Source organism: Pristis pectinata, chromosome 27, assembly GCF_009764475.1.
Source record: "Pristis pectinata isolate sPriPec2 chromosome 27, sPriPec2.1.pri, whole genome shotgun sequence".
Taxonomy (NCBI): Eukaryota; Metazoa; Chordata; class Chondrichthyes; order Rhinopristiformes; family Pristidae; genus Pristis; species Pristis pectinata.
Window position 1 is genome coordinate 25078385 of NC_067431.1, and position 15498 is coordinate 25093882.

Here is a 15498-nt window from a genome sequence, read left to right on the forward strand (position 1 = left end):
GCCCACACCACCTCCCCTCTTTTGTCCACCTATCACTGCTCTGCTTTTCCCCCCTATACATCGGGCTTCCCTTTTTTCCTATCTTCAGTCCTGAAGAAGGGTCCTGACCCGAAACGTCGACCACTTGCTTTTCTCCACGGATGCTGCCTGGCCTGCTGAGTTCCTCCAGCATCGTGGTGTTTTTCAACAAAGGGGATTCTTTTAGGATTGAAAATTGAGCAATTATTTTACAAAAAAGATAACACATGGGGAAAAAGTGTAATGAGAAATCAATATAAATGCTTAAGAACAAATAAATGCCAAAAATGAGGACTTTAGGGATGGAGGGATGAAGGATGCAATCCCCTCCATAAAAGCCCTGGCTGATTTTCTCTTCTTGATCCCTGGAACACGGTGATCATTTGGAGGTCACCGTAGATTTTCTTTGTACAAGTAACTCGGAGCCATTGATTATACTTGTTGAACCATCGGGGCACTTTTTCGACAGCACCTTTCACCATCTCAGGAAGTTTGATAGCCAATGAAATATTCCAGATGTGTATTCACTGATGTAATGAACCTGAAGCAACTTATGCTCAACAGTCTCAAACCAGCAACTCAATAACAATCAGAAAAGTTGTTTTTCTTTATTCATCTGTTGGGATGAGAAAGCCAGTATTTACTGCCGTCAAGAAACTGGTGGTAAACCACTACAAAAATACTGTGGTTATGGCATAACTGAGTGGTTTACTGGGCTATTTTCAAAGGGCATTTGAGAGTCAACCACATTGCTGTGTGTCTGGTCAAGTCTAGGCTGGGGAACGATAGCAGGTTTCTCACCCGCAAGGGCATCAGTGAACCAGGAGGGTTTTTTTTTACAACCATCCAGTAGGTTTCTGACCACCATTATCGAGGTTAGTTTTATTTTAAATTGCAGATTGTTCAGTTAACTGAACTTAAATTCCAGTGTATGGTGGGATTTGAACTTGTTGGGATTTTCGATCACGGCCTCTGGAGCATCGGTAATTTAGCAATTGCTCTGCCACCATAATGTTGGTTAAAAAATAAACGTCGCCCAGGACAACACCACTGACCTTCTTCGAAGTATCACTATGGGATCTTTTACATAAGATCAGATATCTTTATTAGTCACATGTACATCGAAACACACAGTGAAATGCATCTCGTGCGTAGCTGTTCTGGGGGCAGCCCACAAGTGTCACCACGCTTCCAGCACAAGCATAGCATGCCCACAACTTCCTAACCCGTACGTCTTTGGAATGTGGGAGGAAACCGGAGCACCCGGAGGAAACCCACGCAGACACGGGGAGAACGTACAAGCTCCTTACAGACAGTGGCCAGAATTGAACCCATGTCGCTGGCGCTGTAATAGTGTTACGCTAACCGCTACGCTACCATGCCTGCCCCCAGTTTCTGTAGACTCACTCCCACACAGTGACGCCTGTACTAAAGAGCACACACATACACATCACTGGTATCCCAGGTCGCCCTAAATACATGTTGAAAGAATCAGATGCAAGAAGCTTGGGATCCTACATGAATGACATTGAAGAGTGGAATGTGATCTTCCTGAAACATAACATCCTAAAGGGTAGAGGCTGAGAGGATATTTCCCCTGGTGGGGGAATCTAGTACGATGGGGCATAGTCTCAGGATAATGGGGCTCCCACTTAAGATGGAAATGAGGAAGAACTTCTTCGGAGTTCACCAGGATGCTGTCTGGATTGGATGGGGTGTGTTAGCTGAAAGAAGAGGTTGGACAAAGTTGGATTGTCTTCATCCTCTTACTTCAAGCAGCTTTAATAATGTGCCCAACAGCCAGAGCCTCTGGAAGTGCCACACTCCCTCAGTACTCCTGGCCTGCACACTCAGGAGGACTTCAACCCACGACCTGCTGACTTGGAGGCGAGGGAAATTAGCAAAGTGGGGGCGAGAGTCAGGTCCCCAGCAGAAAACAGAACAAAACGAGTTTTGAAATGAAATGCTAATGGAAGGTTGTTCGCAGGTATCTCACGGCAGCTGTCAGCAGATCCCCCACTTGTCATATTCGCAAAAAAAAATTCAGAGGGAGATGCAACCTAACAATGGAAAGAAAGTAAGTGACTGATGAAATTACAGGTCCGTCTTCCAGTGGTGCCGTGTGCTGGAACACTCACCCACGCCGTACAATTGCAGGATCTGCCCACTCAGTTCCCCAACTTGGCAATCTCCCAAACACACAAGACTACCAAGTGGAGAGAGCAAAATACACACAGCTTGCAAACACACTCTGCCCAGCTCCAATGAACTCTCAGCACGTTCAGCAGCTGGGGAGGAGACCGAGTGCTTGCTTGGAATGTGAGGCAGGAGGCTGGAAATCAGAGGGAGGGGCTGCGTATAATACGGAACAGCGAAAGGGAACGGGGGTGACTTCACCTGCACGCACCATGATTGGCCTTTGCTGCTATGGACTGAGAATGAGGGGCACAGCAGCACAGTGGCACGGTAGTGTAGCGGTTAGCGTAACGCTATTACAGCACCAGCGACCCGGGTTCAATTCCAGCCGCTGTCTGTAAGGAGTTTGTACGTTCTCCCCGTGTCTGCGTGGGTTTCCTCCGGGTGCTCTGGTTTCCTCCCACATTCCAAAGACATACGGGTTAGGAAGTTGTGTGCGTGCTATGTTGGCGCTGGAAGCGTGGCGACACTTGCGGGCTGCCCCCAGAACACCCTACGCAAAAGATGCATTTCACTGTGTGTTTCGATGTACATGTGACTAATAAAGATATCTTATCGGACTAGCAGCCAGAGTTCTGGACTATTGATGCACAGACACGAGTTCGAATCCCACTCATGGCTGCTGGGGAATTTAAATTCAAGTAATTAAATAAATCCAGATTTATTTGTAATTTGATAATTTAGCCTCTGCTTCATCACTGTACTGTTGATTTAAGAATAAGTGAGACCCAGGGCAGCATGACTGACCTTCTTGGACAAACTTGGGTTGTTCTCCTTAGAGCATCGGAGGCTGACGGGAGACCTGATAGAGGATTTTAAAACTATAAGAGGCACAGATAGGGTAGACGGTCAGAATATTTTCCCCAGAGCAGAAATGTCAAACACCAGAAGACATGCTTTTAAGGTTAGAGGGGGAAAGTTTAAAGGTGATTTGAGGGGCAAGTTTTTTCTTTACAGAGAGTGGTTGGTGCCTGGAGTGGGTTACCCAGGGTAGTAGTGGAGGTAGGCAGTTTGGTGGAGTTTAAGAGGCTTTTAGATGGACACATGAATGTGAAGGGAATGGAGGGATGTGGATGATACACAGGAGGAGGATATTTAGTATAAATTGGCATCCAGATTAGCACAACATCATGGGCCAAAAGGCCTGTCCAGTGCTGTACTGTCCTATGTTCTTCAAAGCATCAGCATGGGATCTTTTACATCCACTTAGAGCAATCGAGAAACTGCTGGATTGTTGTCGAAACACATCTAGTTCACTAGCATCCATCAGGGAAGGAAAGCTGCCGATCTTTCACTGTCTGGCTTACATGTAACTCCAGACCCAGCAGTATGGTTGGGTTTTAATTGCCCTGTCCTCTCAACTGAGGCAGCGGCTGGGGATGGAAACAAAGCTGGAACTGCTGGAGACGTACATATACAGGAAACCCCCGTGTTACATGGGCTGGAGGGGTGGGGGTGTCTGTTCCTAGAAAACGAGCCATATCGTAATTTCCTATAATGCTAAGCTGCGTCATCTGTGCACGCATCAAGAAATGCGAGTTGAAAAATAAATGTGTTAATTTATTTACTTTCTTTCCCCACACAGAAATTCTGTGAGAGCGAATTTTAACCTGTATCTCAAATTTTTGGGTAGCAGTTTGTAAATTCTGTAAGGGTGAATTTCCGTAACCCAAGCATCCATAATGAACAAAATTGAAAAAGGGAGCTCCCAGTCCCAGGTTCTTCTGATGACCCTCCATTACACATCAAACTCAGGCAAAGCTGGGACTGGCACAGCTTAGTCTGCAAAATCTGGGTGTTTAGTGGGATACCAGAAGGTAGGCAGTCCGCCTGCCCAACACAAGCCCAATGTCATCCTTTCCAAGCAACGTACACTAGGAGAACAGCACCTCAAAAAAGCACGACCTCAACCATCTGGAAGGTAAACGACATCGAATACGGGGGGGGGGGGGGGGGCAGGGGAAAACATCCTCAGGTTGCCCTCCAAGTCACACAGTCCCCTGCTGAGGCACACAGCAGGTAAATCTGATAACGATGGGACAAAACCTTGGGATTTCCTACCTGATAACATTGTTGGATTCGACTGTTTTAGTTAGTTTTTTTGTTAACATGTATAGTCTTTAATACACCTCAAGTGGCTGCACTAGGAATAGCCGCTTCTTAGCTTATTGGTTCGTCCATCAGGTGAATGCGTGTTTTCTCATTTGTTGGTTTTGTCACAGGTATCCAATAGATTTTCTGATTGAACTATTGTTAGCTAAAGGAGTACCTCTTAGCTCAGGTATAAAAGGTGTCTTTTTTTTTAATCTCTCTCTTGCTCTCTTCCCCTTGTCTCGGCTCATCTCCCAGTAGTAGAGCTGGTGCCATGTGCTCTGTGACTGTTTCTTTGCTTTAAACTTTTCCAATAAAACTTTGTGAAGCACCAAGTTGTTTTCAACTCATTCCTGGACTCCTAAAAGAACCTGTGGATTCAAAAATGACCGGGTCCGACAGCATTGTGGAAATATCTCCATTGCTCTGGACAATCAAGGGGATAACATTGAGACAAAGAGAAGATTCTTTCCTTTTGAGTTATTGGTTCGAAAAATATTGGGGATGAGAATATTTGATCAGGGGGCTTGAGGGTGGGCAGGGATGGGGGAATAGGGAAGATCATAACAAATCCATAAGTAGGTTTTGATGAAAGATCATCATCCTGAAAATGGACACCGCCTGAGCTGCTATTTCCAGCATCATAGAGTTTTATTTCATAACGAAAGCATTTTATACCACCCTAAACGTAATAAAATGACCCAAAGTGCTCCAAAAGACACCAGCAAGCAAAATCTGACCTCAACTTCATGAGGCTATTACGGGGGGGGGGGGTGAGCAAAGGCTTGTCTAAAGAGGAAAGTTTTAAGGAGGAAGGAGTGGAGAGGCAGTGGGATTAAGGGGGGGACTGTGGGACCTTGGGGAGAGCCAGGCAGCTGAAGACACAGTCAGAAATCGTGCATTAACTAAGAAGCAGATATGTACTGAAGGGTTAAAGGTCTAGAATCTCCAATTGATGTTTAACCAGACTAGAGACACCAGTGACCATAAATTTGGTTGCTTAGCATTAGTTTCGGTTCTAAACAATTGAAGATGGACTTTTCCCTGGAGTAATAAGTTCCCATGGCTGGCACAGGCTCACTCCGGAAATTCAGCCAGGCCCTTCCCACCGTAAGTTGCTACTTCCCCCATCAATGCAAATTCCAGAAAGGAATTCCATTAACATTCCTCTGGAAGAACGGGTGGGGAGATTAGTTCATATTGTCCTGGGAATGCTCGTCATTGAGCGCTCCCATTTTAATAACACTACATTACAGTGGGACCTCACCAAGGGAAGTCTTATTACCCACCTTCTTTCTCTGGCCCTACTCCCACACCAGACCACCCCCACCTACTTGTCTCACCCCCAACCCTGACACCCACCTCCCCTTACCCTCCCAGCCCACCAACCCACCATCCCACGACCTGATTCCCCAACCTCCCATCGCTGACTGCCTGACCCTTCCCCAACATCTTCCACCGACCCTCCTCCCCAACAGGGCACCAATCCCCAGGCAGCCACCCTCTCCACAACCCCCAACCAGACCTGGAACGTAAAGCGCACAGCACCCCCGGCCACAAACTCCAATGGATCTTCCACCTGCGGCTCTCCCTCCACCCCTCCCACCAACCCTGACCTAGTCGTAGACCCACCTTCACCCTTGATAGCATGCGAGTGAAATTTGTAATGGTGATCCTACAGTATCATCCCCAAGACCAAAGCAGTTGTTGTCGTATGAGTAAACAACCACAGAGCACCTATTACAGAACATTACAATTTCTGATGCTGTAGAATTAGACTCTAGTGCTGTAATAGGTGCTCTATACGTTGAAAGGTAGAGCTTTAGTTTTAAACGTCAAGGTCAATAAGCTGAGTTTTTAATCTCATCATCATGCACTGCCTGCAAAACTTGCCACTGACACTCCTATACATTCCCACCACACTCAGGCAAGGTTCTAACTCGACTTGCAGCATATCCTGGGTCATGACACCAAGATACAGTCCCTGACCCCACAGGACTAAGGATAGCTGCCAAGCAGGGAAATAAGAGATTTTTGGAAACTGAGCCTTCAGATTGGGTTTACGACAGAAGAGCAAATTTTTGGGGGACTATTTGCATCACTGGGACACCAGCTTTTATTTCCCATCCCTAACAGTCCTTAAACTGTGCTGGGTTGTTACAGAGGGGCAGTTAAGGGTCAACTGTATTGTTGTGGGCTGGAGTCACAAAGACTGGGTAATGCGGCAGATTTTCTTCCCCAAAGGACAGAGGTGACTAGTGAATGCCAATATTCATAACTCAGAGATACACAGCACAGAAACAGGCCCTTCGGCCCAGCTCGTCCATGCCGACCAAGTTGTCTACTTGAGCTGGTCCAGTCTCCCCCCGTTTGGCCAATGTCCCTCTAAATCTTTCCTGTTCATGAAGCTATCTAAATAACTTTTAAACGTTCTGACTGTACCCAACTCAACCACTTCCTCTGGCAGCTCATTCCATATATCCACCACATTCCGAGTGAAAAACTTGCCCCTCAGATCCCTTAATCTTTCCCCTCTCACCTTAAACCTATGTCCTCTAGTTTTGGACTCCCCTACCCCGGAAAAAGACTCTGATCATTCACCTTATCTATGCCCCTCACAATTTTATATACCTCTATAATGTGAGCCCTCAGCCTGCGACACTCCAGGGAAAAAAGAACCTATCCAGCCTCTCCTTATAACTCAAGCCTTCCAGTCCCAGTAACATCCCCTTGAATCTGTTCTACACCCTTTCCAGCTTAATGACATCCTTCCTTTACCCAGGTGACCAGAACTGCGCACAGTATTCCAAGTGTGGCCTCACCAATGTCTTGTGCAGCTGTACTTGAGCCAAGGCTTTGGAGACCAAGGGTGACCTTGGCATTGAAAGCAGTCCAGGAACTGGTGTTTATTCATTACTTGAGGTTTATCTTGACAACAACTGCAGGAAGGAGCCTTCGAATTTTCTATATTTCCTTACAACATAGGAGCCTATTTTGCCCATCAAATTTATGCTGACTCACAGACCAATCCCATTCCATGAGTAAATGTTCTCTGTAACCTATTCTCCCCATATTCCCATCAATTCTACCTTCCACCTACATTAAAGGGAACTTATAGTGGCCAACTAATCTTTGGGATGTGGGAGGAGACCAGAGCAACTGGAGGAAACACACGTGGTCACGGGCAGAACGTGAAAATTCCACAGAGACAGCAGCTTGGTAGTTCGGATTGAACCTGCGTCACTGGAGCTGTGAGGCACCAGCTCTCCTCACTGTGTCACTGTGCCGTCCAATCCTGCTGGAGATTACTTTTGCTGGAAGGTGCATTTGTCTGCAAGTTGCAGGCATTCCTAAAATACACACATGCACTTACAGACACCTCCCTATCAACTTCCTTCCAGGAATGCCATGGCTTTTGTCAGCTTTCTTTCTCTAGATTTTTAGGTATTTCTGATCTGATGATCAACAAATAACCTTCTCTTTACCCGATTCCTTCTGGCACTTTAAGTTTGAAGGGAAGCTGAAACCACCTGGACTGGGATCCCAGTTTGGGTCCAACTACTTGACTTTTCTTTGGCAGAAAGTTAGGGAGCACTCTGCAAGCCACTCCAAGTAGGATGTGCCTAATCCTTTAAATAATGTTTAGCCTGAACCCTCAGTGAAATTAAGTGCTGCTTTTTCTGTGCACAAATAGCGTCAGCTGTGATTCAGATCAATGTGGTTGAAAATCTCTCCTGAAGAAACTTTGGGCAGCACACTACGACTGTTGTCATTTGGGTGAGCTAGATGCCAGAGAAACAGTGCTGGAGCACAGAAATTTCTTGCAGAACAATGTCCGTTCTAATAAGGATCAACATTAACTTGGATAGGAACATGTGTAAAACTTATTAATGCAGTTTCTGAGCATTTTTGAGCATTGTACAGACATTTCTAGGCCACAGTCCTTTAGGACTAACTGTATCGTGCCACATAAGATGTACTAACATGTTTTAATATTATTAAGCAAATAAGACCATTCAGCCCATCACAACTGTGCTGTCTCACTGAAAAAACCTGTCCACTTAAAGCCTTTCCAGGGCCACTTGCCACATTTATTTGAGGCTGCAGTGCATCATACCGAGGTTAAAGTCTGATCACAATTTAAAATCATGAATTAAAATTAATAACTGTCTGTTTAGCTTCTCGGCATGGACTTGATGCTTTCATAGGGATACTTTTGTTTCCTCTTGTTTACCAGAGCACAATATTGACTAAAACCAACCTTACACTGCAGACTGTCATATGGTGAACAAGCAAGGCACCCTCTGTCACTGCATGGGTAATGAGTACATTGTGGACTAGAACAGCAAATTTACAGACCCCACTTCTTGTATTCACACTATAGGAAACTCCATAATGAAGAGAGAACTTCAAAGATTCATTCTCTCATGTGGCTTCGCACTTAACCCATGTCCCCCACTGTACTCCTCGGTGAAAGTGAGGTGCCTTCCTGAACTGCTGCTGAAGGTGGAGTAAGAAATACTATGGCAATATAATTCCTGGTCAGACTGCTGCGTGTTTTAGAGGGGAATTTGTAGGTGGCGGATGCAGATTAGGACACATATTTGAATACATTTTGGCAAGCTGGTTCCTTCAATAAATGGTACACACTCCAGCTGCTATAAAACCTCTTGAACAGTGCAGTGAAAGAATTCTTTGGCTAGTGTGCAGCTAAACCAGTGGCCAGAAAGGAATATATTGGTTCAATCTCTGCACTGATTAACAGATCTCAGCTGGAAGGATGTTCTCCAGACTTTGGGAGGGGGATTAGCAGTGACATATAGAACATAGTACAGCACAGGAACAAGCCTTTCAGCTCTCGACATTGTGTCAAACTAACTAAGTTAATGATGCTTAATTAAACTGATCCCTTCTGCCTACACAATGTCCATATCCCTCCGTTCTCTGCACATTCATGTGCCTATCTAAGAGCCTCTTAAACGGCTCTATCGTATCTGCCTCCACCACCACCCCTGGCAGCACATTCCAGGGACCCACCACTCTCTGTGTAAAAAAAACTTGCCCCACACATCTCCTTTAAACTTTCCCCCCTCACTTTAAACACATGCCCTCTAGTATTAGACATTTCAACCCGAGGAAAAAGATACCAGCTGTCTACTCTATCTATGCCTCTCATAATTTTATAAACTTCTATCAGGTCTCCCCTCAGCCTCTGGTGCTCCAGTGAAAATAACTCAAGTTTGTCCAAACTCTCCTTATAGCACATGCCCTGTAATCGGGGAAGCATCCCGGTAAACCTCTTCTGCACCTTCTCCATAGCCTCCACATCCTTCCCATAATGCGGGTGACCAGAATTGAATGCAATACTCCAGATACAGCCTAACCAGAGTTTTATAAAGCTGCAACATAACTTCCTGGCTCTTGAACTCAATGCCTCAACTAATAAAGGCAAGCATGCCATATGCCTTCTTTACCACCCTATCAACTTGTGCAGCCACTTTCAGGAAGCCATAGACTTGAACTCAAGATCTCTCTGTACATTAAGTAATAGTGAATGTTCAAGCTCCAGATTACCACATTGTGACCCTGGCTGAAAACTGCCGGAAAAGATGACTGTGATTATAGAATGTTTCATTGGAGCGCAGGAGAATGACGGGTGCTTGTATAGAGGTGTATAAAATCATGAGAGGCATAGATAGGGTCAATGTGCACAGTCTTTTCCCCCAGGGTTGGGGAATCAAGAACTAGAGGGCATAGGTTTGAGGTGAGAGGGGAGAGGTGTGGTAGGAACCCGAGGGGCAACTTTTTGCATCCAGAGGGTGGTCAGTATATGGAACAAGCTGCCAGAGGAAGCGGTTGAGGCAGATACTTTAACAGCATTTAAAAGGTACTCAGACAGGTACATGGAGAGGAAAGATTTAGAGGTATATGGGCCAAACGCGGGCAAATGGGACAAGCTTAGAAGGGAATCTTGACCAGCATGGACCAGTTGGGCCGAAGGGCCTATTTCCGTGCCGAAAATCTCTAATTAAGTTTAGCTGTGATGTCCCCACAGTACAATAAGCTCAGAAATGCTAAACAACTTGAAAAGGAGCCCAGAGAGTGGTCAATCCTGGTGTATCTGCACGGGGGGGGGATGACGTTGGTTTAAGGTGAAAGGGGAGAGATGCAATAGGAACCTGAGGGGCAACCTTTGATTTTGTACACCTCTATAAGATCACCACTCATTCTCCTACGCCCCAATGAAAAATTCTATCACCACAGTCATCCACTCAGGCGGTTTTCAACCAGGGACACAGTATAGTAATCTGAAGTCTGAGCACTCACTATTACTTGATGTATGGAGGGGTTTTGGGGTTCAAGTCTTTTGCTCCCTGGAAGTGGCTGGACAAGTTGATAGGGTGGTAAAGAAGGCGTATGGCACACTTGCCTTTATTAGTCAAGGCACTAAGTTCAAGAGTTAGGAAGTTATGTGCAGAAAATGACCTAAAACAGGGTTTGACTCCATCTCCCTTTACCACAGATGGTTCCAACTGTTGTTCTCACTGCTGTGCTATGCACTGATTGTTTAAATAAACTTACACCTTCTTGCTGAGCAGCAATCCTTCCTGGGCCCACTTGAGGTATCTTGTTGGCTCATGCTGCTGCCTGAAGAGGAGCTCATCAAACACGTTTATAAAGGCAAGGTGGCAGTGTTGCAGATAACGGTCTGAGGACATTTTGCACCAATCAAAAGCCATCTCTCCTGAAAGGGTCAAGAAAGTGAAGGGAAGCATCAAAGACGAACAGGATGCAAAATACAATACTGCGGTGTTCACCATCAGAGACTTTAAATTACACAGTAATACAACCTGCATTGCTTTCATGACATCTCAAAGGGCTTTACAAGCAAAGAAGTACAGTTGCTATTGTACTGTAGCAAATGCGATATATAATTTGTGTACAGCAAGCTCCCATAAGGAGCAATTTGATATATCATACATACAACATATGAACTAAAAACAGGAGTAGGGCATTTAGCCCCTCAAGCCTGCTTTAGGTTCAATACAATCATGAATGACAGGAATAGAATCTCAACTCCACAATCCTGTCCACCTGTCATAACCCTTCATGCCCTTGCTTTTTAAGAATCTATCAGTCCTGATGCAGGGTCTCGAGCTGAAACATTGACCATCTCCGCGATTGCTGCCCGACTTGCTGAGTTCCTCCAGCAGTTTGTTTTTTGCTCATTAATCTCTCTAAGACTGCTTCAAAATTATTCACTCTTCTTCCAGCACCCCTTTGAGGAAGATGCTCTGTTTGGTAATTTCAATAGAGGGATAAACACTGGACACTGGGGGAAAACTCCCTTGCTTATCTTTAAGACATTGCTTTCCTACATCACTTCCCTACTATCCCCAAATTCTTTGATGCCAAAAGGTCTTTTGTTTTCATGTTAACTCAGCTGCCAGAGGCAAACAGGATATTGGGCAAGATTGACAGGGTAGATTGCTAAGAATTTGATATAGGTCATATCTCATCTATCCAAACCAGGGAACATACAACTCAACCTTCCCAACCCAGAAATCATTCCAGGTTTGGAGGACAAGAAATCCCATGTTTGACGCAAGACCCACATAAGAAGCTGTTAGACTGCATTCAGGGGATTGGAGGCAGCACAATAGAGCGAACTGTGGAACAGAAGGGGATGAGAAATAAATGCAGAAGGAGGCCATTTGGCCCTGCAAGCCTGCTCTGCTGTTCAACAATATCATGGCTAACTTTCCACCTCAACGTAATGCCTTGATTCCTCCAATATCCAGAAACCCACCCATCTCAGTTTTGAATAAAGTCAATGACCGAACCTCCGCAGCCTTCCAGGTTGAGAATTACAAAGATTCACAAACCCTCTGAGTGAACAGAACCACCAGAGAACCACAGGAAACCACCCATGATCTCAATGATCAGTGAAATAGGCTCAAGAAGCAAAATGGCCTACCGACTCATGCTCCTGTTTCTTTTGTACAAATTGTCTAATTTTTACTGGGATGATATTGAAATTAATCCATGCAGAGCAGGCAGTCCCAGGTCTCAACCATACCAACACATTAAGGATCGACATTGGGAGAGGTACTATAAACGTTTATGGGAACGTACAGTTTGAAATTTAATACCATTCGAAGAGCTGCCTTGGCAGAGGAGTGGCAAATGGTTGGAAAAGCAGCAAATGATCTCCAACATCAATACTGTAATATAATGTTATCTTTGAAATAGATCATTGAATTTAAAATAAGGCTTACCAACTGATATTGAAGACTTCATGGCCACAGTTTTCTGCAAGTAAATTTTTTGAAAAGTTAAGACAATGTATTAAAAAGTAATTTCATACCTTCACTTCCATTCTCTGTAACAACCAAATCTCCCAATATATACACAGGAAAATGTAGCAAAAATTCAGAAAATGAAGCAGCCTCTATGGAGAAAGAAAACTACTTTTTAAACATTACAGAACTTTTTTCTTTGAAATTAACCCAGTGGGTGTGTATGTACATACACATATACACACACAAGATACAGGATGTCACTCAGTATACTAATAGCATGAGACAAGAAGTTGATATCTATAGCAATACTGAAAATATAGCATCACGTCACAAGAGTCTGTTAGAAGCATTCTTAAAGTTACCACCATGGATAAGAATAAAGAGATCAAGGATTGGATTCTGGGGGCAATTCCCAATGGCTTGAGTTGGTTGTAATACTGTGTCCAAGTCATTAAGTTGTAGGCTCAAGTCCCAGTCCACAGTCAATGTTCCAAAGCCTACTTAGGGACTCCTGCACAGTTGCAGGTACCAACATCCAGAGTAGATGCCTGTTCTTGCCAAGATTTGTCCTTGCACCAACAACACTAAAACAGGTTGCCTGGTCATTACCACGTTGCTATTTGTGGGTCCTTGCTGCGATGCTCTCTGAAGTCCCTGAAGGGGGATGCTGAGGTTGCGGGAGGTCTGCACACAACTCATGCTATAACTTGCCTTTATATTGTACCTTTAATGTAAAACAAGGAACATTAACAAAAGCAGTGAAGCAGGTTTTAAGAAGTGTCTGAAAAGGAGGAAAGATGAAGAGCTTTAAGGCAGCAGCCAGACAGCCTCTGGCCTTAGATTAGAGGTGCAGCTACCAATGATGGAACAAATAAAACCAGGAATGTGCCAAGTGCCAGAATGGAAAGGGCATTGAGATTGCAAGAGGACGCAGAGCTGGTAAAGGTCACCAAGGGAGGGAGGAGTGAAGTCACCCAGGGTTTGAACACAGTGCTGAAACATTTAAAACCAGTTTAACTGGGAGCCAACATAGGTCAGCAAACATAGGACTGACAGTTGAGGAGCACGCAGTGTGAATCACAATACGAGGTTTAGGTTCTCAGCCTGTTCTGAACAAGATGATCTCTACCAGTGGAAGTAGGATCACCTCACTGGACTTTGGTGATCATAGGGGACCACTGTCTAGGCCTTGCTCAAGAATCACTGAACTACAATCCCAAGTGTGTTCAGTGCAGACAGGATTGGACTCAAAGTGGTTTACACATGGTAAAGTGGTTCTTTTATGCTGACTGAATAACAGCCATCTGGACAAGGTACTCTGTGTGTGGGCGCGGGTCTGGGAGTGAGTGCGAGAGAGCCCTACTTAAATGGACGTGACTGAAATAAGGCTGCATCCACTGTCCTCCCTGGAAACAAGGCTCAGTTTGAATCACATGGGAAATCATCAGGAAGAAATAAAGAATGAAATAAGATCCTGCCCTTATATTGCCCTTTACACTCAACTGCCGAAATACACTTCAGGTGCAGTCACTATAATCATACATTAATTCATCCATCAATAACCAAGGGTATACAGATAATAATCTGTTGGTTCAGGGACGATTACTGCCCAGGGTACAGGTCAAGACTCCCCTGCAACTATTTTTGAATAATGCCATGGGCTTGTCTCCAATTTAACATCTCATCTGAAAGGTGGCATCTGTGATGGTACTGCATTGGAAGGTTAAACTGGATTAGGTTCTGAAGTCCTACAATGAGGCCTGAACCTTCAATCTCTTGAGGTATCACGAGGGCTGACAGCTTGGAACAAGATATTGGACTTGTCTAGATGCTGGGATGACTCGAGTCTTTTTGTTGGGGTCTGTGTAATGAGGTCACACGCACTGTAACATCCTTGGTGAGCAGAATATCAGCCGAAAATGCTAGCGTTGATTGGAGTCTCCTGTGCAAGACCTGGAGGAGGCTGTGCAGATCCAGCTATCCCAACTGAAGACAACCCTTCTCCAAACTGGACATTAACTTGAAGAGCAGCATTGATTGACATCCATCCACTGACTCCTTTGAAGTGTTATCAAATTCTTTGAAATATGCTGGGATTCGTCAAGTAAAATCATGCAAAGGATTCACAAGATCACAAGACAAAGGAGCAGAAGTAGGCTATTCGGCCCATCGAGTCTGCCCCGCCACTTCACCACGAGCTAAACTATTTCCCCATCTAGCCCCAATTCCTGGCCTTTTCCCCATATCCCTTGATACCCTGACTAATTAGATGCCTATCAATCTCCTCCTTAAACACACCCAATGATCGGGCCTCCACAGCTGTATGTGGCAAAGAATTCCATAAATCCACAACCCTCTGGCTAAAGAAATTTCTCCTCACCTCTGTTTTAAATGGGTACCCTCTAATTCTAAAACTGTGCCCTCTTGTCCTGGACTCACCCAACAAGGGAAACAACTCAGCCACATCTACTCTGTCCAATCCCTTCAACATTCGAAATGTTTCTATGAAGTCCCTTCTCATTCTTCTGTACTCCAATGAATACAGTCCAAGAGCCGACAAACGCTCCTCGTATGTAAGCCCTTGTATTCCGGGAATCATCCTCGTAAATTTTCTCTGAACCCTCTCCAACATCAGTACATCCTTTCTAAGATAAGGGGCCCAAAACTGCACACAGTATTCCAAATGAGGTCTCACCAGTGCCCCATAGAGCCTCATCAACACCTCCCTACTTTTATACACTATACCTCTTGAAATGAATGCCAACATAGCATTTGCTTTCCTTACTGCCGATCCGACCTGGTGGTTAACCTTTAGGGGATCCTGCACGAGGACACTCAAGTCCCTTTGCACTTCCAAATTTTGAATTTTCTCCCCATCTAGATTGTGGCA

General features: G+C 44.9%; 1 protein-coding gene across 5 annotated transcripts in view; it reads right to left on the bottom strand.

Moving 5' to 3' along the window:
* LOC127583781 (E3 ubiquitin-protein ligase TTC3-like) overlaps positions 1-15498 on the bottom strand; it is an 81206-nt gene that overhangs the window by 63507 nt on the left and 2201 nt on the right. For 3 of the 5 annotated variants that reach the window (XM_052040116.1, XM_052040117.1, XM_052040115.1), the window contains exons 2-4: positions 12585-12618; positions 10888-11050; positions 109-198 (exon numbers count right to left, since the gene is read on the bottom strand). In XM_052040116.1, the coding sequence (XP_051896076.1) occupies positions 109-198; positions 10888-11050; positions 12585-12606 (275 nt within the window). In that variant the 5' untranslated portion in view covers positions 12607-12618. The remainder of the gene's footprint in view (positions 1-108; positions 199-10887; positions 11051-12584; positions 12619-15498) is intronic. The other 2 variants (XM_052040119.1, XM_052040118.1) reach the window with 1 other exon arrangement.